At 40.1% G+C, this 27,819-nt stretch overlaps 4 protein-coding genes and 1 long non-coding RNA gene across 5 annotated transcripts; 3 read left to right on the top strand and 2 right to left on the bottom strand.

Annotated features, from left to right (window-relative positions):
* Positions 1–17: 17 nt before the first annotated feature.
* Positions 18–1,779, bottom strand: LOC145888362 (tRNA 2'-phosphotransferase 1-like). The gene is made up of 6 exons (XM_082979094.1): positions 1,627–1,779; positions 1,133–1,305; positions 884–1,000; positions 710–821; positions 543–653; positions 18–475 (listed from the first exon to the last, which is right to left on the bottom strand). Exons 1-6 carry the CDS (start codon positions 1,739–1,741, stop codon positions 438–440), a joined length of 666 nt encoding a protein of 221 aa, XP_082835220.1. The 5' UTR covers positions 1,742–1,779; the 3' UTR covers positions 18–437.
* On the top strand, positions 583–17,279 carry LOC145888360 (uncharacterized). Its single transcript, XM_082979092.1, has 39 exons — positions 583–672; positions 2,895–3,041; positions 3,099–3,226; positions 3,497–3,613; positions 3,732–3,868; positions 4,009–4,139; positions 4,200–4,380; positions 4,441–4,566; positions 4,796–4,992; positions 5,114–5,288; positions 5,377–5,458; positions 5,536–5,691; positions 5,771–5,924; positions 6,070–6,219; positions 6,283–6,386; positions 6,490–6,585; positions 6,816–6,973; positions 7,173–7,296; positions 7,373–7,477; positions 7,797–7,943; positions 8,016–8,206; positions 8,267–8,411; positions 8,708–8,842; positions 8,907–9,069; positions 9,330–9,471; positions 9,539–9,649; positions 10,678–10,800; positions 11,333–11,464; positions 11,847–11,975; positions 12,857–12,937; positions 13,010–13,075; positions 13,159–13,277; positions 13,347–14,195; positions 14,388–14,555; positions 14,685–14,814; positions 15,082–15,214; positions 15,284–15,342; positions 15,672–17,019; positions 17,083–17,279. The coding sequence occupies exons 2-39, from the start codon at positions 2,927–2,929 to the stop codon at positions 17,179–17,181; spliced, it is 6,906 nt and encodes a 2,301-aa protein (XP_082835218.1). The 5' UTR covers positions 583–672; positions 2,895–2,926; the 3' UTR covers positions 17,182–17,279.
* A 17-nt stretch (positions 17,280–17,296) lies between these two features.
* LOC145888358 (glutaredoxin-3-like) lies at positions 17,297–19,362 on the bottom strand. The gene is made up of 7 exons (XM_082979091.1): positions 19,233–19,362; positions 19,011–19,136; positions 18,806–18,952; positions 18,622–18,741; positions 18,246–18,411; positions 17,770–17,876; positions 17,297–17,675 (listed from the first exon to the last, which is right to left on the bottom strand). Exons 1-7 carry the CDS (start codon positions 19,263–19,265, stop codon positions 17,400–17,402), a joined length of 975 nt encoding a protein of 324 aa, XP_082835217.1. The 5' UTR covers positions 19,266–19,362; the 3' UTR covers positions 17,297–17,399.
* A 4,554-nt stretch (positions 19,363–23,916) lies between these two features.
* LOC145890020 (uncharacterized) lies at positions 23,917–26,397 on the top strand. Its single transcript, XM_082981063.1, has 6 exons — positions 23,917–24,363; positions 24,536–24,603; positions 24,719–24,904; positions 25,312–25,448; positions 25,509–25,631; positions 25,733–26,397. The coding sequence occupies exons 1-6, from the start codon at positions 23,917–23,919 to the stop codon at positions 26,395–26,397; spliced, it is 1,626 nt and encodes a 541-aa protein (XP_082837189.1).
* A 623-nt stretch (positions 26,398–27,020) lies between these two features.
* Positions 27,021–27,569, top strand: LOC145889490 (uncharacterized). Its single transcript, XR_014399512.1, has 3 exons — positions 27,021–27,163; positions 27,229–27,290; positions 27,367–27,569. It is a non-coding gene; the product is annotated as an uncharacterized LOC145889490 (long non-coding RNA).
* The last annotated feature ends 250 nt before the right edge of the window (positions 27,570–27,819 follow it).

The following is a 27,819-nucleotide window of genomic DNA, read 5'->3' as shown; positions in this document are numbered from 1 at the left end:
TTATTATCCTGTCACATGTCCTGAAAAGCATGCCACACAAACAAGCCAATATTTTATCTACTTACTACTTGACAAAAAAATGGTAATGCACAAAACCAAACAAACAATGCAAGTGCCTTAAAATATCAACTATGGGACAGAACACACAATTACAGAAAAGTAATTCAAAAGCTTTGTAAATTTAAATCGAGCATCTCAAATCATACAGACATTTCAGTGCCATGAAAAATACTGCACAATAATATCATGAACTTACTGGTTGTGGTGGGTTTTTGTTAAATGCATAGATTGTAAAGGGTATAAATTCCTATAGAAACTAATAATCAATACCATAAAAACTGTAAAAAACATTTGAAACAGTTTAAATGTGAATAACTGGAACACATTTGTTTCAGTCAGTGTTACCACAAAATATTGTTTTTATCTCAGTCTGGTTTTCAGTCTTGATAGCCATCAGGTATTGGAAACTTGATCTCTAAAATGTAATTGGATATTTTACAGTTGACCATTTTTTTTTGTATAAAAAGTTCATAAATTGGTACCTCCAGTGCCAATGTGGATAACCTTCTTGAAAAACTTGGGGTGAATTCTACCTTTGTGGTCACCCTCACAGAGGATAACCTTGTTTTTCGATTCATATAATTTCAACCCCGCTGGGGAAACAATCAACAAGTAAGTTGAGTTTTAAACCTTTTTAGTTGTACAATACCTCTAATTGCTTTCGGAACATCAAGGTAAATTGCAACATCACAACCGGGGGGCATCCCACTGATCACGGCTCTGTCGCCAGGCAATCCAATACAAAAATGTATATGTTGTCTCTGAAATAATCCAGGCTTTTAGGTTACAATTTTGATTCAACGAAAAGAATATATTTTCATACATTCATTTTATGCAGACCACTCAGTGCAATGCTGTTCCAACGATACATTTTAGTGCCATGAATGACATCTGTGTACTTGTTTGTTTGTGTCAGTAGTTCCAAGTCTGGATTTTCAACCTTATCAAAGATGTTACACAAACTGTTCACGATTGCAAGTAAAAAAAACCCTATCAGGTCTACTTACATTCACAAAAAAACAAACAACATTATCCAACAAGTGGTAGTTACACAGAAACATCAATGAAACACCTGCACAGTATGACCTTGGGTTGCCCTTATTCTCCACACATTACCCTCCTTGTTTAGCTCATAACGACCCTTCCGATCATTTGTAACAATGCGTTCAATATCATTACGAGTCAAGTGAGCAAATCCATGATCAGAAAAAGCTTTCAAAATGTCGGCAACATCAACATAACCATCTGAAAAATAAATAAAGGATGCAAGGAAGTCTAAAAATGATGTCTAATATTTTTACGTGAATAAAAATCAATACCATTGTATGCCAGATTGGAAAGTTTGTTTTTTGCGTGGAGGATTTTTTCGGCGATCGTTAATTGCGCAGACAATCGCAACGTTTTTTTCTTATGTTAATGCATTAGCTAATTAATATTGCGCGGCGTATCGGCAAATTTTCAGAAAAGTGCCCGGGGGATAAAGTGCACTACATTTTTTCCAATGTGGATTGTATGTATATTGTGGTTGCTGGGTAACTCGGTTTAAAAGTTGTAGCGAAAACTTACGAACATCCATTGCCAAGTCGTATTTTCCATGTCTCAAAACACGTACTATTTCTTTTGACGTGTCTATATCGCTTGTTCCCCCGGATCCAGATCCTCTAGGATGATGTCTTCTCATCTCAAACAAATTAACTCAATTCACACTGTTGTTGTTTACTGCAACTTGGGAAAAACGAAGTTCGCATTGTGGTGTTTCCCCTGCTTTTCTCTGATGTTCGGTGAACCATAACAAAAACCAACAGACCATTTCGCTACTGTGTTTGTTTTATTCTCTGAAGAAGCCTAGTCGTACGTACAGGCGAAACGTCAGAAAATACAATCTTTTTTAAACAAAAGGTGTATATTTGTTGTTCTCCACCAGAAGAGCGTCAGATTCATAATTCATTATGATACCTGGTGGTCAAAGCCTATTTTCAGTTTTCAGACTATTTCGTTTTCAAAAAGAGTTGTTTCCAAATCTTTTGCTTTTTCTTTTGACTGTGAACTGTGGAGAAATTTGTCGATGATTGGAAAACTATTGAACCAAACATGACCTTTGATATCATTAAAATAAAAACGCTTTTTCACACGAACTTTTAAATCTTGATGTTTTTACTTTTTGGTCTAGCATGTTAAGTAATTTTTCAAACTCGCGTCTTATTAATGTTGCGGGACGTCAATCGTTTGCGGGACGTCAATCGTTTAATCTTCTTTCTTCTGAACTCTCTTTTAGGTAAATTCGTTATTTGATCAATAAATTTTAATTACCAAAAACTTTATGTAAGAATCTTTTGTGCTAAGTACGTTTTTTAAAAATTATCGTGAATACTATGATGGCTCAAAAATCCACTCGTCTAATCTCTATTACAAATTCAAATTAGTATGAGATCAGTATCAGTGGCCGACCAAAAAATACATAAAAATGTAGTTTTTCCTTAAAATTACAGACATGCGATTTTATTATTGATTTTTGTTTGTATGAATTTTGGAAACGTAATTAATCGAACTTGTATGCTTTTGATTCCAAACTACGTTTTAATTTTTGGTAACGGATAAATAACTTCCCCGAATTAGTTTTCGTATAAATACGATTCAAATATAGTGACAATATACTATCCCGCGATTTGCGCTTGGACTTGGTAAATGGTAAGAGAAGAGAGATGCGTGCGTACTTGGTGGTTAGAGGATTAGCAGGCTATATAAAAATCGTTTTAAGACGCATGTTATTGAACTCATCTTGTTTTAGTGAATTTCCATTCAGGTGTTTTTTACGTACCTCATGTGTTTATTAGGTTAATATTTCAACAGTTTCCTGTCAAGCTGAATGGATTCTGCTTTACACTGCAAAATAGACAGTGCGTTATCTGCAGTTCATTCAAGCTTCCCCGAAATTACCACAAACGAAAAACAGGATGAAATAATTGGTGGCTACTTGGGGGGTAAGTTGACATTTTGAATTGTTAATCAGATCAAAAAGGTAATAACAGTTTTTACAGGAAAACTTTGCTGGTTGGCAAAAGGAGCAAGTTTCAAACTTCTCAATCACAGTTCAAAATCTATTTTATTTTCACAAACATTTACTCATTACAATGATGAGCTTTCTGTGAAAGTCACCACATGCAAGGTAGGCCTACTTTTATCATTTAGTAATGTACTGTGTTTAGACCGAATTGGAAAACATACGAAAAAAACCTTGCGATTGTCCACGTAATTGACGTTCGTCAAAAAAAAAATCCTCTGCACAAAAGCAAACTTTCCAATCTGGTGTTTAGATAATAACCAATATTAATTTCAGCTTTGCACAAAAACTATCAAAACAGTAATCGGTTGAAAGCCTGCCAGGATAGCTTGGTTCAATGATCCAGTATAGTTAATTTTATGTTTTTGTGTGTAGAAATATGACTCCAACACCTTGTTGATTGGATTAAAAACAGAAGAAGAGAAAGGAACAGTATATTTGTTCAGTCTTATATCCAACAAAGTTGTCAAGTCCGTTGAAGTGCCGTATCCCGTAAGTATTGCTGTATGATATGATTTTAGCATAGAAATGTACAAAGTTGTCTATTAACCAAGTATTTTTATGTGTTTTGATTGTTGGGTGAAAATATGTTTGTGGGTTTGTGTTTCAGGTAACCTGTTTAGAGGTTGTTCTCCATGAAGGAGGGGCTACAACTAGTTCAAAATCATTTGCCCAAAATTTGCGCTGGTTGTTTGGAGTAGTTGCAGTTGGCACAGAAGGGGGACATCTTTATTTATTGGATCTCAGGTTTGAACTTTCTGAATCTGCATTTGGCTTCAATTAACACTGCAAATGAATTGTTTCTACTCAACTCTTTGTATATGACGGATATTTGTCTTTATGCTTTGCAATCATTATGCTAGCGTTTTTAAAACTGTCTTTTGTAGGTTGGATGACAAGATAACTTGTGGCACTGTCCCATCTAAGATTGAAGCAGTACCTACTGTGGTGCGGAATGTCCCTTCAGTTCGTGATACTGTGCATAGCAGATCCGCACATATTGCATTTGAGCTTTTAGGTAAGCTCTCAGTGCACACCGACTTTGTTGGGATTGTAACTATGGGAATATTCTATTCAGATTCCTGCTTTGAAAATAATAATTTTCACTACACCGCTCCAGATGACCAGATTATTGAGACTGTTGATTGTAGTGATGTCAGTATTACTGCTTTGCAATTCGAACAGCGTACTTTATCGTTGCTGGTTGGATATTCCTTTGGCCAATTTCAGATATTTGACCTTACTGACTTAACTCTCTGGTAAGACTGGATCTTAACTCGAATTAGTTGAGGGAATAATCACTTTCCTTGGGTTAACAGTTTCAGCAGCTTGCATGATGATACAACCACAGAGGTTGTTGACTTTGCATTTCAAGAACCAGAAAATGATCCTCGGAATTGCTGCTATCTTTGGGTTGTTAGATCTCCGAATGACGATGAGTTGATGTAAGTATAATGAAAAGTTTTCATTGGAAACTATTAAAGTTTGGGAGTGTACAATATACATGAGTTGATCCCTAACACTGGCAATGACAGCCCTGGCTTCTGTGAAACTATTGCCATAACAGCATTAGTCACTTAAAAAGTAAAAATGCAGAATTTTATTATTAAGTCTTGTTATTTCAGAATTCGCAAAAAACAAGTAACCTTTTGAAAATAATTTGTGTGTTTGCAGGGAAAACTCTCCCCTGATTGTGACGATGCATCAACTTGTATATCAGAAAAAGGACATCTGCGACCAAAACAACAGATTAACCTCGTTTTATCAAGGGCTTGAAAATTGTGCAACACAGTATGAGCTGGTACTTGATGCTAGCATGGGTTTGTCGCCAGGGAGTGGGAGGTCATCCCTACTTCAATGCTCTACTATAGGTAAGAATGCATTACACAGTCTCATACCAATCCAAATACACCCAGTTTAAATATAAGTACATTTTTTCTGTATCAGTATCATTGTATATGTGAAGATTTTTTAACATTTTTTTTGCATCAGAAACATACCCACCTCCCCAGCAGTCCAGTGAAGAAGAGAGTGAATATTGTTCCACTCCATTCACTAGTTTATTTATTGTCGGATGGCAAAGTTGCACCGACACCAGCAGAAGTACCCAAGTCCTCATGTTCGACATTAATAGTTGGTACAACGCGCACATGCCAACATGTTACAGGTGCCATCACATTTCTGACTTTAAATTAAATTGTTCTGGATTGTGTTGGTTATACCAGCAAGCGTAGTAACACTTTTTGACCTTGCAGAGGAGATGGAGAAGATATAACATATATTGCAATTTGGGAAATGGATTCTGTTTTGACACAATCCGCTTCAAGAAACCTGGTGGTAAATTGACTATAACATGCATTTTTGCTAATTTCATCATATATATACCTATTATGTACTAATTATTTATAAAATAGTCATTCTCAACACCTGAAAGCAGTCTGCAACATTTCAAAAGTCGAACCCAACCAATGCCTGAGCAGTTTTCACGACCATCCGCATTCAGTGTTATTACTTACGTTCTTACACCAGACGAGACTTTGACTCTGCAAATGCATGGAATACAAAGACAGGTGTGGTTCTGTAGTACTTTATGTGAAGTTTTCAGAGTTATTTATCAATTCATGGTTCACTCACTTTTGCTTGTTTTAGGTTATCCTTTATTTAATGGAAGAAAAGTCAGTTCGAAATTGCTTGGTTGAACCTTCAGATACATTTGACCAAATGGTTGAAGTGGGCTTGGTTGATGATGTTGGAATCAACTCATTAACTATCGAGCGAAAGAGAGAGAAAATACTCAATGCAGGTTCAACCCATTAGTTTGTATTTAGCAAGGTTATATTTTTCAAATATTTACTTCTATGTGAAGACTAGTGTGAATTTTAATTAATTGTAGACCATGGTGGTTGTACTAAAACGTGCAAGAACTAATTATGTGAATTTTTGTTCAGCACTGGATCACAGCTTCTTCAGCTTCATTTCCAGAGTGATTGTCGATGTTGCTTCTGGAGAATTCGCATCATCAGGTTGCACCTTGCGATTTGTCATGGAGTGGGCCTGGAAGACGGTGGCAATTATAAAAGATTCATTTGACCAGCTCTGTAAGTACCCCTGGTCACTTGCTGTGGTAAAATGATTATTGAAAACTTCATGTCAATATGCAGGTGTTCCTATTTTCGATTGTTCCACTGTAACATTGGATGTGACCATTCACACACAACTGTCCAAGTACCAGAGGCATCTTGGCGACCTTGCTCATATATTTAAGGTAAATCCTTCCAGCTTTTTGTAACCACATTTGCTCAACTAATAGGATGCTTGATGTGGCTTGGATAACATACTTAGTACAACTAATTGAGATTTCCCTAAAGGGCCTTCTCCGAGAAGCCTCTGTATCAAGTGATCAGAGTGTTGCAGATATAGAACTGAAACACAAGGTTGTCCAACTCATTCAGGGGTACATCAAGGTATATACATTCTTGTACCAGGGGACTTGTTTGCTTTTGGATTAAATTTATAGCATGATAAAATATTGTTTAAAAATCTCTTCATAAAACCTGGACTTTCACTTTTTGCTTGTTTGTTAGCAAACATGCTGATCGTCACATTGTTCGTTGCTACAGTATTTTGTTACATGTTGCTACTCTTCTTTTAAATAAAGTAAAAATGCAGCTAAACATGTCTAGTGTTTGTGAAGGTTCTTCGGTGGTTCATTGAGGCGCGTCTTCTCCCCGAACAACTTCAAGGTCACGTTTGCGCCGAGCTAAAAGATCACCCCGAGTTCCACTTTGTGTACGAACAGCAAACTCTGAAATCTGTGTTTGAAAGGCGGAGAAAGGAACTGAAAGGCCTGAAGTAAGAGAATTAATACTGGTTGTTTATTGACGACTTCTGGCGGGTCCATGGGTCATAATAAATGTTAAGTGTGCTTGGATAAGTTCGGTTCGACGATCGTTGAAGTTCATTTTTCCTTTAAGCCATGCAAGCGGGCCAAACTGGCCTAAACTGGACTGTGCCGGTATTTTTTTTAAATGTCGAACGTTATCTTGTGCAGGTCGGCAGAGGAATGCTTCCTTATTATCGACGGCACTGTAAACGAGGCAAGCGAGGCTTTAAAGAAAAATTGGACAGAAATGAGTGACGATAAATCCGGTTTATACCCTCCACCCAGCATTATGGTAGATATACTCAAGCCCTGCTTTTGCAGTAACAAAAATCTACACCAAACATTGACCGACTTATGTTGACCTGTAGGCCCTTCTTGACATGTACTATTTGGATGGCGTTGATACGGAACTCAAGCACACGATTGTAACGTATTTCCTCCTGGATGTGCTCGCAATGGTTGAGACTGGAGAGGTTGGTACTTGTAAGATATGGTACAAGCCTTCGACAGTGGTTATTACGTTCGTTTAAATGCAGGGAAAACTTTTTTGCTCTCGACTTTTTTCAATTTTTGAAATTTTTCGCGACCCTTTTTGTGTGGCAGTCCTTAATTTTATGATACTTTAAACTGTATTGAAACGACAGAAAAACTAGTGGCCCAAGGCACATGTTTGCCGAGGCATGTTTGTAAAATAGTGCAATTGAATGTAGTATTTTGTGTAAAATTAATGAACTCTTAGCGACCCCAATTTGGCAAGCCCTTGTTCAATGTACTGCTTCATTACACATTTAGGGCGATTCAAATTGTGAGGAGAACTACAAACAGTCGATGATTTACCACCGTGAAATAGTCGCCTTTTTTCCGAGCACTTTTCACCTTCCCAACAACACAACGAATCTAATCAAAGCCTTCTGGTTGCTCGATCACAAAGAATTCCACGTACGTATCTGCAAGTGCAGTGACGTTGCACTTACTTACAAACTAACATTTTTTCCCAATTGTTAACGACAGGAGTCGGTCACTTTGTTCTGTGATGCGGGAACGGAAACCGCGCCGTTGCCATGGCAGCACCGCCAAATCCTCCTCGCTTATATGCTGCAAGGGCACTGGGACCTGGCGTTGAAGTACTTACTTAACAAACAGCCATCGAGTCAATCAGCCGAAGACGCAAAACTGAAAATCGAGATTTACGCTAAGAACGGGTAGGCGTGATTTGGTTTCAAGTTGTGGAAGAGGTGGTTTACGTTCTCCATGCTTTGCAGTTTGCCTCAGCACGCCTTAGAGGTGGCACAGACCAGCTCTGACCCGACCAACGTCGACGTCATATACTTCCACTTGTTTTCCTGTTGTTTCGAGAATAATTTGCTCAATACGTTACTTGAACTGCCAGTTTCTGAAGCGGAAGACGTAAGTTGTTTTCCTCGGTCGATCGTATTCCCGGTGTATTGGTTGCAAATACCATCCCAGGCCATGTAACCAAGTAACCACAGCGTTTTAACACACATTGATCTATCCCCTCATCCATCCATACTACTTCTCAAATCCCCTTATATAAATGTATACAAATATATACAACCCCCCATTAAAAACCACCTGGGAATTGATCCTACACCTCTGTGGTGTTGCTGGTTGACAGAAACACTGGTTTCGGTTCTCAGTTAAGTATTTTTCGAGTGTTTGAACACCCGACTCCTTTTACCCAGGAACTCGTGTCAAAATATCTGCAAAGTGGATCGATACCGAACTCGCACTATCTACTCGTGTTGTACCATCTTAAAAAATCGCGCTACGCGAAGGCCATCAAGGCTTACCAACAAAACAAGCATTCATACATGATGGTGAGCCTTTTCAACACAATATTCCTTTACAAGAAGTTGGTTCTGCATGTTGAATGTTTTCTAGGTCGAGCGCGACGAATTAGTGAAGCAACAACACGAGACCCTGAAGCACGTGATACAAGGTTACTTGAACGCCCTTCCAGAAGTTGAGAGGGAAATCGCATGTGCAAGTAACAAGGCGTTCGAATGGAACAAGCATATGCGGAAAGAAGGTAACCTAAGTTCCGGTTAGTTTCTAAACAGCGTCATCTCCACGTTGAGTTTGTTGGCAACCACTCGGAGCGCTAAATGCTGCATGATATCACTGGCGTAAATATTCATACAACATTTTTGTCGAAAATATGAAAACGTTGGCATATATAATTTATACATACGTTGGCATATATACGGTAAAAAAAAGCAGATCGTACTTTCCCAGTGTTGGGGAATGTTTTCAATCAAATACTCTAGGTTTATTACTAACCTAGTGCAAAACTTGTTGCTTTAGTCCTCCAGGCAAAACCTTTGTCTGCCGCTCTGAATTCCCGGGGCGGGAAAGCCCCACTTTCCCACGCCGCCGTGTTCTCGATGTCCTTTCAGAGAAAAAAGGCGGAACTCGCCAAGCCATCGGATACGCCCTTTCGGAAAAAGTACGTCCAACACATCGTGTCATGCTATTAAACACACTGTGCTGAATATTCTTTTCGCCTTACGTAGGTCTTTCGGGAAATCGGAAACGCCTCTCCACCTGACTGGCAAAATCCTTTTCTCCAATGATATTTCGGACTCGACAACAGTAAAAACGCCCACAAGGAAGTCTATGTCAAGGTGTGCGTTTGGATGTGTTTGTCTGCATACCTTTTCAAGTTTTACGGTTGATGCATTATTAAGTTCTATTGCAGTGTTTCCCAAACTTTTTTGACCCGTGAAACTAATATTAATTTTAAAAGGTTTGTGATCACGACCAAAATGGGAAATTAATTTCCAAAATATGTGCAAAAAAGCCATGATAATATTGGTAAGCTGCAGACAGGGTGTGTACACGCACTGTTTCGACCTGTGGGGTCTCATCAGTGCAGCTGTTGCAGTGGCACTGTGCTAGCTTTTACACTAGCAGGCACACCAGATTCCACTTTGTGGTACCTGTCCGGTCAACGTCGATCTGTTGGGTACCCTATGCTGAGTACCAAATTCCAAAATATATTTCTAAATAAAGAAACGCAAACAGAAAAAAAGCATTAACAATCTTCGCATATCAAGAAATTTAGGCTTTAAATTGCGTAAAACATTTCATTATAAGCAATGTGGAGCCAATAATATGAATTTGTGTATAAGCTGCAGACAGATGGCCACTGTTTCGACCTAAAAGGTCTCATCAGAGCAGCTGGTGTGACTATCAGACGACTTATTGTGACACGGGGCCTGACGGCACTATTGGTTGAGCTTGCTTGGCCGTAGTGTTTCCACCTTGTTTGCTCCGTAAGGTTGCACCTAGTTTGGTGCCCAACGGATGATGGTGATTGTATAGTCACCACAAAGTGGAAGTCTTTGCTTGGCCGTTTGGTCAGCAAAGTCGTCTGATAGTCACACCAGCTGCACTGATGAGACCTTTTAGGTCGAAACAGTGGCCATCTGTCTGCAGCTTATACACATTTCAGTATATTCTGTTCAAATGGATCTGTGACCCATGGAAACGTCTTTGTGGCCCTTTAATGTCATCATGGTCCACGGTTCGGCGAATCACTGCACCATTGTCTCCCAAACACATTAAAGTAGTATTTGTTACTACTCTAACTCTTTGGAAAAGTTGTAGTATATTCCTTGAATCACTAACAAAGCTTGTGTTGTTGACGCAGGAGAAGCAGATCTTCCTTCGGTGGTGGAAACGATTCTCCGCTTTTTACTCGGTACAGTCGCCTGTCAAGCGCTCAAGTCACTTCTCCCGTCTATGAAGTCTCCCAGAAAACTATGAGAAAAAGGTAAATTCTCTATAGACCAGGGGTGGGCAAAGTTTTCGACTCACCGGCCAAAATTTTCAACAAATTAACAGGAAAACCAATGTTCTGAGCAAAAGTAAAGTAGACAAATAGTGGTGTGTAAGCTGCAGACAGATGGCCACTGTTTCGACCTAAAAGGTCTCATCAGTGCAGCTGGTGTGACTTTCAGACGACTTTGCTGACCAAACGGCCAAGCAAAGACTTCCACTTTGTGGTGACTATACAATCACAAATAGTGTTTACTCGACAATTTGCAGTACAATTACATTAAACTGCAATATGGACAGTGTTCTAGCGAGACTATTTTGTACACACACCCAGATTGAAAGTCCCAACGGGCCAGATTTTGTCCATGTTATAGACCTACTGTATATAAAACATTCTATGTAAAATCTCCCACACTTTTATTCGGCGTTGGACAAAGCTCTGACGCTAACATGTTGCAACTTTTACTTATCGTAAAGCATCAGAAATAATTCGTTATAGTTAAATAATACACGGTGTTGGTTAACAGTTCGTTGTCGGGAATGGCGTCGCTTTTGCTGCAAACTCCACCCATCACTAGAAAAGTTCCCAGGTCAACTTTCAGGGAGCCAGACTTCGATATGATGACTCCACAGTCGATTCTTAAAGTGAAACTCCTCAAGTATGTTCCAAGTGTACAATTCTAATATCATGTTTAATTAAGGAATATAAAACACGTACATATATGCTATTTAGAATTAAATAATCAATTCATCGCATATCTCATGTTGGTATGTACGTGAAATTTAAATTAAGAATAGTCGGTGGAATAATTAAAAAATTTCCTCAAGGACTTTAAAGTACGTTGCATTGGCGCCACCTGGAAAAAACATACGAAATCTTGACGACTAAAATTTTAGTGACGCAAGTCTGTAAAGCAATAACCGAAGCGTTTGAAAATGAGTTTCATTAACCGTGAAGTTAATCTTTATATTCTCCGAAAATTCCACATATCATAAACCTCCCGTCATATGAATGTAGTGTTTGTACAATTATTATTCCAGAGCAAAATCTCCGTCGTTACCATCCATTCCACAACACTCGACCACGAGCAGCAACATGACTGGAAATGAGTCGGGAAGTCTGACATCCTTAAGCCGAATGAGTCAAGAGCCTGAAGCGGCCCCTACAAGGTACCATTATTTGTCGTGTCGTGAACCCGACCGGTAGCTCCCTTTGTAAACCTTCACAATTAGCTGTTAAGCGAAAGAGCAAAGAAAGACAGTTTTAGCAACTGATTTTTTGTAATCGTTACTTTTCGTATCGTGCTTTGCAGTCGGATACGATAACTATAGTTAAAGCAAATGGTTGTTGGTTTAGGATAAACCAGCAAAAAACTACCCGAGACTCAGAAAGCAGCAACGAAAACCCGAGGGTTAGGAAGCAATCAATACCAGACATGTATGTCTGTTTACACAAGCAGTTATACATGTTTATACATAGATAGTGCAACGAGTGTTTTGTGTTCAGTTTCCCAGTACTTGCGATTGCGACCCCAACAGGAAGCGTGTACGAGGGAAGATCGTTCAAGGAATATTTCCTTGAGCAACGTAACCGGTATGTAGTAAAAGTTACCTGGAACATTTGTGGATTCAGATACAGTTTCATACACACAGCTAGAAGCATAATCTTATTACGTGTTAACGCGTCAATAAGTGACAATGAGTAATTGTTGCAACCAGAAAATAGGGTCGGTAGGTCAGTGGTTCTAACCCGGGGGTCTGCAAAGCGTTGTCAGGGCTACCCTCTACTCTGATGTCATCGAAAGGTGTACGCCTAGACAAAAAAAGGTTGAGAACCACTGCTCTATGTGCTGTTAGGTGGAAAAGTGTGAGTACCTAAGGTAGCAGGAAAACCAAATGTTTTAAGTAGCTCGAAGGTGGAGGCTGAGATCCCAGAGACAGGAGTTAGGAACAATGGTAATTCGTGCCGAAAGGATATCACGTAATATATTTTGCTCTTTGCCGTGACGTAAATTTTTACCCATTGATGATTTTTCCGATATGTTTTAAAGGGACCTGTTGTTTGCTGTGCCAACACCTAGCGTGGATCGTCCAGCCTTCAAAGGGCTTCGTCTTAATGAAACTAAATCCACGTGAGTATTTGTGTGTTGCCGATGTTGGTATGGCGTGTCGTGTAACTGTAGCCACTGTGATACTTTGCGCAGGCCGTTTACGCCTAAGAAGTTGAGATTCTTCGGTGTTGCTGCAAGTCCGAGTGATGTGGAGACGAGGTAACGGTCATTGTTTAATTGAACCAGACACACTGCCCAACACTTTGCTTTGAACTTTCTAAATGCTGCTCTTTTTCTTGCAGTACAAGCCCTCCAAAGCCGATAGCGAACGACAACATCGTGGTGGTTCGCTCAGCCAACGAAGACCTTGACGTTGACGTCACTGGTGATGTCATGGACGACATAGTAGAGCTTTCCAGCAGTAAGTAAAACCGCTTCACCGTACAGGTTTAAAAGGCCCAATACAAGTTAATTTTTTTTTTGCTGCTAGATGACCAAATGGTCTCGTTCGAAGAGTCCCATGAGGTTACAACAGGCGCAAGCGTTGATGATGAAAATACGTCCCCGTTCTCAATTGCCGAAGACGCCTTTCCCAGTCAGGAAACGGCCGAAATTGTGTCTGATTTGCCTGAAAGCGTAAACGCTACCCAACAATCGGAAATTGCAGATGGGCCAACGGCAGCCAGGGACGAATTCGCGCTTGAAATGAGCTGTTCTGAAGAGGAAGTTGACGATAACAACATACAAGAGCAGCTTCCAGATGTGGAAGGAGCGGAACGTGCTCTGGAAACAACTGCTGCTGTCGATTTGAATGCAGAAGCCAATGGGGAAATTGTCATTGTGGAACCGCAACCGACAGAAGACTTTACCCTTCAGATGAGCGATTCTGAGGGCGAGGTGCTGTCAGTGGAAGAAGAATTGAATAAAGACGAGGTTATGAGCGTCCGGGCCGAGTCGGAAAAAGTCGAAATTCGGATATCAAAGGCACAATATACGGTGGAGGAATCTGACGTTGAGTTTTTTCAAAGCAAAGAAGCCGTTTTGACGATGCTTTCAAGCGCCGCGGATGTTGAGGAGTCGGACGAGATGGAATTGAAACTGGATTCGAGTGGATCTGGAGACGCATTAAGCCCGGCTGACCCTGATAATCAAATCTCGTTGAATGTTGGTGATAGCACGGAAGAAACAGAGACGGGATTCCTTTCTGAGACTAAGAAATTGGATCAACTTCTTACCCAGAATACCGCTGTGGATGCCAAACCTTTGGAAGATATTGTTGTAATGGAAACGGTTGTTAAAGAGACAATGACGACAACTGAAGAAGTCGAACAACTTGCAGGTGTGTAACGTCAAAATCTGTGGGGACTAATTTTTTTAATTTGTCCTGCACAATTTTCCACTGCAACAAAACAAAAAGATTAGGTATTAAGCTAAAAAACATTCAAAACCGGTTTTGTAATTTGTGGTTTGCTGTAAACTGGTGGAGCGCAAAAGACCCTGACAATATTAAGTTTGTCGTTATATTTGATAGAAACGTCATCTGATATGAAACCACAACCAGCAGAAGGTATCTGTAAGCCCGAACCCGCAGCGTTCACTGACACTAAACCAATCCAAACACCCACAACCACTCGTTTAATTAGCGAGCCGATATTTCTTCTTTCACCGCCAACGACACGAGGCCATCGCTCGAAAGCAGGTGAGTTGTTATACAATTAAAAATATGAATAACTGTTGACGGCGCAGGACTTTCTTGGCCTTAAAACATACGAATAAGCTTTGGGAAATGCGAATTCAAATGTCTTACTAAGGTGTTTTGTGTTCATAGCGTTGATTAAAGATGATCCTGGAACTCCGGAACCCCATTTTGTTCTCTCTCCTGCAACAACACGAACTAGATCAACGAGAAAAAACAGAGAAAAACAAAAGATTGAGGCAACGCCCAATAAGAAATCCAGGTAAACCATGCACAAACTTGTTTTTTTTTGCAAGACATACTGTCAATGCCCAAATTCTCTTCGTTTCGCTTGTCATGCAGTAGCTTTCATCAGGATGTACTCACATAAGTGTAGCATCTACATGTAAGTGATAATTATACGAGTGTACTGGGGAGTTGTTTCTGTTCATGTCATCTTGCAATCCAACGATTATATGTCTTGATATATTGAAGTTCTAAGGCGTATGTAACAAGCAGTGTAATAAACAGTCGGTTGGCTTTTTCGAAGGCTTGCCAGCCCTGAGAGATCGCCCGAACATGTGACAACAGCACCCGTGGGCGCGTCGACGAAAAAGGGGCGAAAATCACCGTCCAGGAAAGTGGTTCCACTCACACCCTCGAGAAGTAGTGCAAGAGTTAAGGTAGAGACGTTTACATACAATTTTCATTCAGGCCTTTTTCTGTTTGAAACATGTTAATTTTGACCACAGGCGCGTGCCTCAGAAGTCGGTGGTTCTCCGTCCAAAAAGAATACAGCTAAGAACGACGAGTAAGTCTAAATATTTCGGAATATAACCAGGGGTGCCACAAATTGGCCGCTTTAAAACCTTGACTCCGCGATTTATTTGCAAGGTTTTCAGGATGTGGAATTGGACTTACTGTAGTTTTGTGACCGTTGTTTGCTGAATTTGGCGCGTCGCTGATTCTCGATTAGTTGAGCGTATGAACTACATACAAAATTCTCAAGAACGTTTGGTTACAATCCAAGACTATAGCTTACAATTCAAACTTTGGATTTCTGAAAAGTTACAGCGGTTGACCCGAATTCACTCAGGTTCTCAATATAATGACTTCACTGACAATTGCAAAAACTTGCAGGTCAGGAGTAAACGAAGACGAAGAAAAATTTGCCGAACCACCGACAACAACACGAGCTTCCTCTAGGAGTCGAAGCACCCGAGCTCGTACACCATCCCGACAGGAGCAGCCAGAAGAGAAACAAACAACCACTCGGTCGACGAGAAAACCGTCAAAACAAACTTCCGATCTGCATGACTCCCACGAGCTCAGATCTCGAAATAAGGGCGATTCGAGCGACACAGACGACCACCAGAAGGAGCTAGAGATGAAGACACCGTCGAAGAGGAGAAAAGTCTCGTCTTCCGACCAATATCCACATGGCGAAGAAGACCCACCTACTGTAGTCAGAACTTCTTCAAGAAGACGAACCCGCGCTGTTGAAAACCAACAAACACAGCAGGAATCGGAGTCCGAGGCTCCAGTTGTTTCTCGCACCGCATCGAAAACTCGCGGCAAAGGAAAACGTTCCCATAGCAACACGGTAGTGGAAATGGCTGCCGAGGAGGAAGTGACGATGGATCCCCCGACCGTAACTCGAACAGCATCTAAAACCCGCTCGCAAAGAAAAGGAAAACAATCGACAGAGGATCTGCCTACTGTGACTGAAGATATCCACCCCCCGCCTACAGTAACTAGAACGGCATCGAAAAGACGTACCAAGGCGCAGCAAACAGTGCAAGATGAGAAGAGCCTTGAAAAGGACGCGGACGATGTGGTTGCCGATCCTCCCATTGTGACACGGACTTCGTCACGACGCCGGAAAACGACAGAAGTTCATGAGCAGCATGTTGAAAAATCGACCGAGGAAATCCCCACTGTAACAAGGACCTCGTCTAGGCGACGCAAAACTGCTGAAACTGTGGAGGTCGCGGAACTGGAAGAGGTAACTGAGCCACCCCATGTTACTAGATCTTCTTCCAGAAAGTCTCGTACAAAAGTCAGTAAAAATGAGGTTGAAGAACAACCTCCGCCAACCGTGACAAGAACGTCCTCCAGAAGAGGCAAGACAAAATCCGTGGGTGTGGAAGATGGCCCCCCGGAGGTCGCAAAAACTACATCTAAAAGCAAACATGGCAGAGGAGCTGTTAGGAAGATGTCAAAAGAGCAGGAAGATCCTCCAGTGGTGACCCGCACTTCGTCAAGGAATCGCGGAAAAGCTCCTGCACCTAATTCGGACAGTGAACCTGTGACGACGAATTCTTCCTCCCGAACAAAGCAAGATAAAGTGATCCAGGAGGAAGAGGTGCTCCCGGATATCGCGGAAGAGGAAGATGCCAGAGGCGTTTCATCTCCATCGGATGACGACGTCGTTCTTATCGAAATGCCAAAAAAGGGAAACACGCCTGGTCGTAAGATTACATCAGTGGTAAGTTACCTCACAACACTAAAACAAGTTTCGTCGAAACAAACGTTTTTACTTTTTTTACAGACGACGCTTCTAGAGACAAAGACAACAACCTCGTCCGTCAAATTCCCGATTGTGGCGCGACGCCGCGCGAAAGTGTTCATTCGCAAAAAGATCACGTGATGTTTGTAAAATAACCGTCCACCGCGAAATTGCAAAAGTACATTAATGTGTGGCGTGCTCTCCAGCATCACTGCCTATGTTCGTCAATAAAATGACAATACCGCACATTGCTCTTGTTTTTCTTTATTTGTTTTCGGTTCTGGCGGTGAAACAGTATCAACTAACACAAAACAGGCAAAAAATGTGTACTTTACTTCAAGCGATCATCGCCCGGATAGTTATAAAGCGTCTTTTAATTCGCCAGCCTCGCGCATCTCTTTGATTAAGTCAAGCCCGCCAATAAGTTCCCCCGCTACGTACAGTTGTGGGTACGTTGGCCAATCAGAAAACTTTTTCAGGCCCTGTCGGATATCTTCATCAGACAGAACGTCAAAATGCGCGTACTTCGCTCCAGTTTCGTTGAGAATATCCACCATTTGACGACTAAACCCACATCGCGGAGTGGAGGGCTCCCCTTTCATGAATAATACAACCCTGTCTTTGGACAGGATCTCCTGCAAAAAAAAAAGAGTTATGAAGTTCAGAAAAAAAACATGCAAACACAAATTTTGGAATACTAATGGAGATTGCTACCAAACAACTTCAAACCTTAATTCTATCCTCAATGCTGATCTCTTCATCTTTTGGAAGTACATCCTTCAATTCACCCTCCTTTACCATATCTTTGACGATATCCAGTCCTCCAATCAGTTCACCTGGACAAAACATCACATATAACCCAAAGTACAGCCTTAGACTCTGCATATCAACAGGGACAAGGTGGTCCTAGGGAATGTAGGGCCCATATTTAACCTTAAAAATACCATCTTAATTAAACTTGACTTTTTTTGGTCTTAAGGGTAAATTAGAGCAGTAATAGCATAGGGCACTATTATCCAAATAAGTCAAATGTACTGCACAGCCCCACATACAGACATGTTCAAAATTTAATTTCTGCCATTTTAATCCATTTTAATGCACATGTTTTTTGGATGTGTGAGACTAGTGGTATATATTCCAAATTAAAATCACACCACAGAATCACATTTTATTCATAACAAAATATAAGTGCAATTGTATCTTACCATTAACATATAACTGTGGATAAGTTGGCCACTCTGAATATACTTTCAATCCCTGCCTCACTTGATCATCTTGCAAAATGTCGAAAGTCGAATATTTACAGTTGTGTTCATTCAGAATTGAAATCATCTGACGACTGAAACCACACCTTGGTTGGACTCGGTCTCCCTATTGCAAAGCTACATTTTTATATGAATTTACACCAAAAGGAATATTTAGCCAGTAAATGATTTGCAATGCTTTATAGGTTTTTTCTGCACAAGTTTGCAGGAATGAACAAACGGTTTTTAACAAGACAATTAATAACAGGAGTCTTGTTAGTTTATTTGGGCAGAGATTGGTTATTTGCAAATATGTTAAAAAAAGTTGGCTTTGCACCTTCATAAACAGCATGCATGAAGCGCTATTGACAAGTGACTTCAATCTATTGTTCAGAATTTCATTTGGGTCAACACTTTCTTTTGATGGTGGAGCCACAGTGTCAATGTGTTGCTTTACCTAAAAACAATGTTTGTAATTCCTTGCTGTTATACAGCTATAAGCCACGAGCCTAGTACCATACCATGCTTTTAAGTTCTGGGACATTGGCACCATTTAGCCTGCCTATAGATTGCTTGTTTTTAAAAAAGAAAAAAGTTGGAACAGCTTCAATCTCACATCTTTGAGAAACTTCTGGAATTTCTTCAGCCTCCACTTTTAGAAAAACGACCTGTAAATTACATCCAAGGTAACATGTTTTTGCTCTTTTCACATGTTGCTCAACATACATTTGCATTGTCTTTGGCAAGTTCAACCATAACATCATTCATCTGCTTGCATTGTTCGGCCCAGGGTGCCCAAAAGTGAACGACAACCAGTGAACGTTTGGCATCTTGCAACTTGTTATTAAAATCCTGATAATGAACACAGATATGATGAGCATGTGAACAATTATATCATGAACGAGGTAGTTATCTTCGTTCATGTCAAAAAGATGCTGAACCAGTTACCTGTTCACTTTTAACGTCTTGTGGAATGTTCATATTTGTAATTGTTGTTGTTATTGTTCAGCTTTTCAAATTTTACATATCTTGCAACACAAATTGTTAAAACACTGTTGAGTCATACTGTGGTCACGTGGTATCACCAAAACCGTGATATCACGACATAGAAACATTGTATTAATTTGTCAAGTGGTGAAAAATTTATAGCATAATTTTAAGATTTTTAACGAGCTTCAACTATTCCAAGTAATATCTAGCCAAAATGTACCTTTTGTATACAAGATAGCAACCACAACAAACGTGACATTTGCAAAACACGCAATGTCCGTTGCTGCAGGTTTGGATCAATTAAGTTTTATAACGAGATGATGCACCGGATGACGAAAGCAGTATTTCGAATCGCGAGAAAAATTCGGGAACACGGCACAGGGTGTTTGTTATTCACACTTATTTGGTGTTCTTTGTTAAAAAGCTGTTGATGTTTTACCAGAGAAAGTTAAGAAAAAACTAAAGGGCTTGGTATCATTTACTGTACGTTTCGGGACTAAAGAGATGAAATTATTTTGCCTGAAAGCGTTGTTGGCAATGTATTCAGTACGTTTCCTCGCTGATTTTTTAAATGGTTCGTTCAGTGTTATAAGCTGGTTTAATGTCCAGCATTTCTTTGTTTATGTACCTACGAACTTGTGAAAGGATATCTCCACAGTAAACGGCAGACATCAACCAAACAATATTCTTTTTTTTCATCAGGTTGAAATAATAGATAAGATTGTGCTTGCCCTGATCAAACATGGAAACTTTGGCCTTTAAGGGGATCGGTTTTAACGAGACAGTCCGGAAAAGTTTGGATTTTACTGCCTCGATGAGAAAGAGCTTAACAGACAACCTTCTTGTAAACAACCTTAATTTCTTGGGCGCAAATTTACGCACAGAAATCGAGACGCCAGGTGGCGATTTCCTCAGAAGAAAATCCAGGAAACAGCGAAGACCTTCTTTTTTCAAACGGCTCGAGCCGTACCAAGAACCGAAGGCCGCCGAGCAGCTCACATTGCGCGAAAAGGCGCAAATATTCCGAGAGAGATTTCCGGAGAAATGGAAAAAACGGATGATGCAGAGGGAGGAGGAGAGGCAATTGTCGATGGGAGTAATAGAGGCCGGGCCCGCAATTCGGGCGTACGTGGAGGCACAAATAAAACGCCTGGAGGAGAAAAAACAATTGGAGGCCAAACGAAGATTGCTGGTATGTTTCTTTTACTTTTCTTTTATGTTTTAATACCCAATGCGACCAAAACATGCAAAATGTAGCTATTTTATACTGTCGCATAACATTTGAATAAGAACTGAAGATGCTTTAATAAAAAGCGAAACATGTTTTATAAAGCGTGGACACAAAGTTGTTCTGGTAACATTTAAAATACTGTCGTATAGTTAGAATTCATGCGAATCTTTTTGTTTGAAGCCACGCACTCTTACTGTTGAATTGAAATACAACACAGCTGAACAAGTGAAAGCCAATAGCGGGTAAGTAGCGTCACATATATGTCCAGTGTAATATTCACAAACGAGATACAATTATCGTAAAAAGAATGACCGCTTTGCAGTGCTTTATTATTTTATTTTTTTGACAAGCAGAAAAGGACAATCCGATGTCAACGCGTCTGAATTGTACATCACAGTGATCAAGGGTAAGAATCTCTTCAACAATCTCCCGGATACAGAAGAGAGAAGCGAGAAATGTTGCGTTAAAGCTGTTCTGTTTCCCGACGGTGAGAAGGGAGACAAAAATAAGTCCAGTTTTAGATTTCTCACCACGACCGGCACAACATGGTGAGTAAGCAAACTAACTAACCGTATAACCCATAACATTGGCATACATAGGGACCAACGGGACTATATTAAATATTTTGAGGTTGGTGTTCATTGAAATGTCAAGTGTGCGGCGATTTTTATAAAAAAGTATTCGTTTTCTGTTTCATGGAGCGTTGTTTCAAACAAGCATGACAAAAAACGTTTGCTGGCTTAACCTCAAAAAATATATATTTGGACCCACCCAATTTTCGGGCTTCGCCGCTGGCCAACAAATCACGTGGAATGTGTCAACTTATCACTTTATTACCAAATCACTGTCAAAAAACTCTTGAAACGGACAGTTGAGAAAATAAACTGAACCGATAGGAAATTAGAAGAATACTGGTGTTTTCCACGCGTCTTTTACACCTAGATGGCTGTGACCATGTTAGGTTTGTTTACAGCTGGGAGCACAAGTTTACGTTTCCGTGGTGTACGCCTGAAACCATGAGGAACAAGTACATAATCATAACCGTCTCCGGCCTAACGAGAGCAGGGGATAAGAAGTTTATCGGCATGTCAGCGTTGGTTGGCGCCGAAGGTAAGCAACCGTGTTTTGTTTTAACGGGTAATTTGTTGACTCTAATGAATCATTAAGCTCTATATGTCCATTAAAAATGTCGCTTCAAACGACAAAGCTGTTGCAACAGAATGGGGAATGATTCTTAGCAACGATTAAAAAGAGTCGAACGAACTGCTGTAGGGCTTGTCTAGTTGTTAATATATGCTATCTTCCTTTATAGCGTTAATACACATCGAGGGAAATAAACATCGAAAACCTCTCGTTGAGGAAACGACGATGCTTGAGCAGACTTTAGCTAAACCCGATGAACCCGTGTTCGCCCAGTTGAAACTTTATCAGAAACGTGAGGAATCTTGATTTAGCAACGACTTGCCCTAAATGTATATTTTGCGCAAAAAATCACAGATAAAAAAAAAATGCACAAAAGAAACAGGATGGCATTAGGCACCGATAAAAGCGTAAAGAATATGAAACCAGGCGCCGCAATAGATGTGTACTGCGATAGCTTTCTTACCAGTGTATCTAGAGACGTCCACATTTTAGATCAAAGTTCTCATGGCACACCGCGCAAAGCTGACTATAGGCTACAGGAATTCCCACCAAAAACGCATCTACAAACTGTTTTTTTTAGATTGGTCGGGCATGAAGGATATCACTTACGTCGAAAAGGAGCCTCTGCCCACCGGTCGACGGGGTTCTGTCTTCACCCTTCTAGCTACCAGTGGTGACGATGTAGGACGGATGACGACTGTCACAGAAGAAAAAATGCGTTTGAATAAAACCGATAGCCGAACATCACTCGGTATTCCCAACAACAACAGCTTTGGTAACGGATTCAATGTTCCAACAAAAGTGCCAGGAGGATCTTTGGTGATGACGGGGTCACGGCAACAGACGTACGGTGATGACTCAGGCATGCAGCAACAAGGGAGGGATGAAGAGAACGACTTGGTGAAAGGATTACATCGGCAAAATGTTCTGCGAAGGAAGAGGGATTCTTCAGCGGGTGTTGGCAACGACGTTCAAGGAGAATTCAAAAGCATCCGGAGTTCAACTGAGGAGGAATCAAAGCAGGAAGAAATGAAACACGTTGATGTCACAAAAGGCAGCGCGACTGAAGCCGACAAGAAAAGCATCACTTCTGAAAGAAAAGAGTCTTTGAATGAGGGATATACAAAGCAAGATAACAAGAAGAAGGAAAAGGTTGAAAAAGAAAGCAAAACGGAATCAAAGAAAAGAAACGCAGAAGTTTCGAAGCCAAATTCCGACAAAGCTATTTTGAATGCTGACGCAAAAGTAAAACAGGTTCAAAAAATTGAAGACAAGAAGGATTTCAAGAAAGATGAAACCAAAGAAGGAAAAGGTGTGAAATCCACAGTGGACGATCAAGTTGGGGGAGGTGAGAAGAAAACAACTGAATTTAAAGAAAAGAACAAAGTCAAGAAAAGCAACCTATCTGACCAGACAGAAAAAAAGGAAAACGCCAAAGATAAAAAGAAGACGGACGACACCAAAAAAGAAAACAAACAAAGAAAAAGAAAAGAGAGTGACGAAAGCAAGGAGGCAAAAAAGAAGGAAGCAAAAGAAAAAAAGGAAGCGAAAAAGAAGGAGAAAGTCAAAGAAAAAGTTAAATCCTAAAGCTTCAGTTGCTAACATGAAGATGAAGTTGTATATTTGTACATTGATTTCCTAACTGTAAACTTTACGTGGTAATTTTTAAATATTCAGATTTACCGGACGTTCTCAGTGCAGAATATGTTGGTAGAGCTGTAAGTTATTTGTTCATGGAACAAATAGTTTTCTACAGCCCGTTATTGTGTCTGTTGGTCGGTGAACAACCCGTGTTCGATTTTCATGTGTCTTCACTAAACACAACGTGGGGAAAATTTCGCCTAGATTTGTGATAGCGGTTATAACCCGCCTGGTGTTGACATCCCAATATCTTCTCTGAAACTCATTAAACATCACAAACGCATTAAGCAACAAATCATTTGTAAGATCATTCAGCTCAGGACTGCGCCGGAAAGATGAGTTTCTGCAGTTCCTGATTTGTATATTTACGATATGTCGATATTGTAAAGATGTTTTTAAATAGATTCGTTACACTAATACTGTTTGTTGACTCATGGCTTACTTTATGATAGGATTTAAGTAAACTTTGTAAGACAGCATAGCGAAAGAGTATACTTGGCATTTGCCACCATGTATCACCAGACGAAAAAGTTATAAGATAATTTACATTGTGTTCGTTTTTCATCAACAACTTCCTCAGGGAATAAATGAGCGATTATTTATTGCTTGTGATAAACCAAGTTAACAATGAATACCTTATCTCCAACTGGTACTGGCGTTATGGCCACCATAACCTCTCTAGGCAGCCCACTCTTGGAGACTTTGGGACACAATAAGATTGTGGATAACCTCAACTACCTCGGCGAAAACCTTCGAGAAGAAATAACCGTTGTTGATACGGACACTGAAGGAGGTAGAAGAGGATCCAGAAAAAGTCGTCGTTCATCATTTTTTAAGCATTTGGAGCCCTATCAAGAGCCCAAATTATTGGCAAAGCTAACGTTGGCCGAAAAAGCAGAGATATTTCGCCGCAAAAATCCAGAAAAATGGCAAAAGCGTCTGAAGCAGACTGAGGAAGAGCGCAAACTTTCTCTAGGTATCATTGATACTCATCCCGTTCTCCAGGCGTACACCGAAGTTCAGATGAAACGAGTGAAAGAGAAAAAACTTATAGAAGCAAGAAGGAGGCTCCAGGTATGTGCGATGATCTGAGAAAAAATCCACTCCAACAGGCCTTATTACCACAGTAACCGCAGAACGTTTAAGTTAAGAGTTACACCGATACATTTAGACTATTACACGGCAATGCATAAGTAAAATTGTTCTGGTACGTAACAAACTGTAACTTTTCCTGTGTTTCGTTAAGCCACGAACTGTGACAGTGGAGATGAAGTACAGTGCAACCAAACAATACACACCAGCAAGGGGTATCGGGTGAGCGCAAGTAAATGCTACGGTTTATTTTACGATATTTTTATTTCACACAAAATCAAATCTACCGATAAAAGCAAAAAATTACAAACATGTGCTGAACAATGTTTGGCATGAGAAGAAAGTCAGACGTCGGTCCAGAGTTGTCCTTGATGGTTGTGAAAGGCAAGAACCTTTTCAACCACTCGGGCGAGACGGAGGAACGGAGTGAGAAGTGCTGCGTTAAAGCTTGTCTCTTCCCCGACATGGAAAATAGTAAAAACAAGTCAGAATACCGATATCTTACCACGACCGGCACAACACGGTATGCTATTTCGCTTGTTGATTAAATTGAAACTTATTTGGAGCGGAAATTCAAGAGTATTACATATTTATAGTGAGGTAAAAATATATTTTACAAAATCTGGAACTATTTGTGTTGAATACGTTACGAGTTAGAAACACTTTACGGATTTGCTCATAATTCTGAGAATAAAGAGACTGCCCCAGCATACTGTTGTTAACATTGTCGTGTTTCATGTGCGAAAAACGATTCGGCAAGAACTTATGCCATTATCAGTTGGAATGACACGGTTAGTGTAGCTCCATCATTATATGGAATTGACCTGATTGACGTCTCATGACATGACAACGTTGACAACAGTACAGGCCATTTTTTATTCCCCAAAGTTATAAGTCTTCACACAATTTGAATAAAATCTCGCTTTACAGTTGGGATCACATATTTTCCTTCCCAAATTTGACGAAGGATCAAATGGACACCAAGTACTTAATAATCACCGTCACCGGTGTAACCAGGGGAGGAGAAAAGAAGATGATTGGAAACGCAGCCCTCTGTGGCGAGGACGGTATTACACAGTTTTTTATTGCATCTCCAAATGTACTGATGGACTAGTTGTATTTTTCAGCACTTATACAAATGGAGGACTATCAAGCCAGAAAACCCATTGCTGAAGAAATAAGTGTCTTGGGAAAGGTATTCAAAAACGCTGATGAGACAATTTTCGCCCAACTGCAACTTTATCCGAAAGGTGGCTGTGCAGGGTTTGATTTAATGTCATCTTGTTTGCTTTAGTAACGTTTTTTAGCATTACTTTCGTAAATCAAAATAACAATAAACAACGTTATTTAGATTGGGAAGGAATGGAAGACATAACGATTATCCAACAAGAACGACCTCTCACGACATTGCGAAGAGCTTCAGTGTTCAATACACTTACGTTGGACGATGAAAATAACTCAACTTCTCCGAACAAAACAGGAAATCTACTTAGTCTGACGGGTGAAGGCGGGCCAGTTCCGAGAATCTTGCAGGAAGGAGAAGTTGACCCAGACGTAGAGAAACAAAGCGCCGAAGGCCAGGCAGTAACGTTAGAGATCCCAATCCCCGTGGTGAAAACCACAGATGTTGAAGGATTGGAAATCAAAGCCGAACCGAGTATTGGTAACCAAATAAAGGAACATGTTGCATCTGATCAAAATATTCAAAGAAAGGTCCAGATTCAGCAAAACACTCAAGACGGAAACAATGCAATGAGAGCAAACCTTGGCGGTGGCACAAAAGAACAAACAGAAAAGATTACCATTGATTCAGATAACCCCCATGAAACTTCACGAGATAGTGAAACCAAATCCAGCGGCGCTATAAATATCATGACAACTAAAGAGTCTAGCAAGGAGCTCGAAGGGCAGAAAGTTGACAAGAAAACAAAGTCCAGTAAAAAGGAAGAAAAGAAGAGAAAGGCCAAAGAAAAAGAAGCCAAAAAGAAACAGAAATCCAAGGAGAAAAACAAGTAGAACTTTCCCAATATGGCTTAATATTGTTGTAGCTGATATATTATTTTTGTTGTTTACCGCAAGATGTCGCCCTGTAGTAGAACTGTAAAAGTGCTGATAGGCCTTGTAATCAACATTTCACACGTTTAAAAGTTGCTATGGGTTTTGTGATGCATCACGATTTTTGACTTTCGTGACACTATACCAACATACTACATTATTTTGTACCAATGTTTCGTATTTTCAAGGATTTCTTCTGTAAATAACGTGGTGTATCACTAACTTATTTAACACAGATATAGTTTTTGTTTTCTGTAAGAGTTTTTTTGTTTCTACGACTTTGGTTAGCGACCAGTTTTGCAATAATCCAGACCAGTTTTGTTCATTATGCTTGTAATAATAAATGCATGTCATACGTACATGGTACATGTTGTTTCTCATGTTGGTCATAATATTCAAACTAGTAGCCTACCTAGAGCAATTAAAGAAGAGATCGGTTATGAACAGAAAACACTCTGCATCGCAAAGGAGATCCTGTGCCTTAATTCTGGCGAGGGCGTGAGGATTTGGTGGGCGAATTTCCTTCCGTAGCCGCGCTAACGCCTGCCACGTGAGAGATTTTCAATTTAACTCTTTGTCAGTGGTAAACAGTCAAAGGATAAACTGCCAGATTTGTGTTTAAAAGTATGAACTTTATTACGTGCGCAACGACCCTTATTCTTATATTGCTCGTTACCAACCATGGCCAGGCCTGGTGGCACGGTAGAAGACGAGTTACGAAACACAGGTACCTGTTTCAAATTTATTAGGAGTTCAATGTCCTACGAGCTGGTTTTGTTTGTTTTTATGCAGGAGTTGGTGGTGGGATAATAACATGAGATCTAAACTGCAAAGATCTGATACCTTTCACAAATGTAAGTAGTATGACGTTTACTTTTCGCAGTTATAACATCCTGTTGTTTAAATATTGTTTTTTTTCTGTTTGAGAAGTGGACGGTATGATGAGAAAAGAGGAAACCCAAAAACTACTGGATCTCTTGGAGTCGATTAATGAAGATCAAATCTATGAAAACTAGGCCATCATGCTGGCAGCATGGTCGCCATTTTAATAATTTTTGGGCATTGTATTGCAGAGTACTTTGCAATATGTGTGGATTTAGATTACGTTATTAAACCACTTACAAGGCCTTTAATTAACTTTTTGAAAAGGGCATTCATTTACAACCATTAGCATGGCAGATTTTTATTATTCCTTACAAAAGATTCAATTAGCAAACTTTTTGTTGAGCTTTCTGTTTCGGTGGCAGAACTGCATCTGTAACGAGTTTGTTTCCCGTAATGTGGGTGGTAGATAAAGTGCCTCAAATAAAGATTATTTTTAAAAGGTATAACTGCCAGTGCTTTGGCAAGAAATTCAATTAAAACATACAAGCAATCCTAAAA

Source organism: Ascidia mentula, chromosome 2 (genome assembly GCF_947561715.1).
Source record: "Ascidia mentula chromosome 2, kaAscMent1.1, whole genome shotgun sequence".
Taxonomy (NCBI): domain Eukaryota; kingdom Metazoa; phylum Chordata; class Ascidiacea; order Phlebobranchia; family Ascidiidae; genus Ascidia; species Ascidia mentula.
This window is presented reverse-complemented; position numbering and strand designations above follow the sequence as displayed.

What these genes read in the sequence shown, in the direction of transcription:
- LOC145888360 (XM_082979092.1), top strand. Translation starts at nt 2,927, where the DNA reads ATGGATTCTGCTTTACACTGCAAAATAGACAGTGCGTTATCTGCAGTT. An exon ending in AATTGGTGGCTACTTGGGGG is followed by an intron (nt 3,042 to 3,098) that starts GTAAGTTGACAT and finishes CAGTTTTTACAG; the next exon opens with GAAAACTTTGCTGGTTGGCA. An exon ending in AGAAGTCGAACAACTTGCAG is followed by an intron (nt 14,196 to 14,387) that starts GTGTGTAACGTC and finishes TATATTTGATAG; the next exon opens with AAACGTCATCTGATATGAAA.
- LOC145888362 (XM_082979094.1), bottom strand. Translation starts at nt 1,741, where the DNA reads ATGAGAAGACATCATCCTAGAGGATCTGGATCCGGGGGAACAAGCGAT. An exon ending in CGACTTGGCAATGGATGTTC is followed by an intron (nt 1,306 to 1,626) that starts GTAAGTTTTCGC and finishes TTTATTTTTCAG; the next exon opens with ATGGTTATGTTGATGTTGCC. An exon ending in CCCAAGGTCATACTGTGCAG is followed by an intron (nt 1,001 to 1,132) that starts GTGTTTCATTGA and finishes ATCTTTGATAAG; the next exon opens with GTTGAAAATCCAGACTTGGA.
- LOC145890020 (XM_082981063.1), top strand. Translation starts at nt 23,917, where the DNA reads ATGAATACCTTATCTCCAACTGGTACTGGCGTTATGGCCACCATAACC. An exon ending in AAGCAAGAAGGAGGCTCCAG is followed by an intron (nt 24,364 to 24,535) that starts GTATGTGCGATG and finishes TGTTTCGTTAAG; the next exon opens with CCACGAACTGTGACAGTGGA. An exon ending in ACTGCAACTTTATCCGAAAG is followed by an intron (nt 25,632 to 25,732) that starts GTGGCTGTGCAG and finishes AACGTTATTTAG; the next exon opens with ATTGGGAAGGAATGGAAGAC.
- LOC145888358 (XM_082979091.1), bottom strand. Translation starts at nt 19,265, where the DNA reads ATGAACATTCCACAAGACGTTAAAAGTGAACAG. An exon ending in AAGACGTTAAAAGTGAACAG is followed by an intron (nt 19,137 to 19,232) that starts GTAACTGGTTCA and finishes GTTCATTATCAG; the next exon opens with GATTTTAATAACAAGTTGCA. An exon ending in TCCCAGAACTTAAAAGCATG is followed by an intron (nt 18,742 to 18,805) that starts GTATGGTACTAG and finishes CATTGTTTTTAG; the next exon opens with GTAAAGCAACACATTGACAC.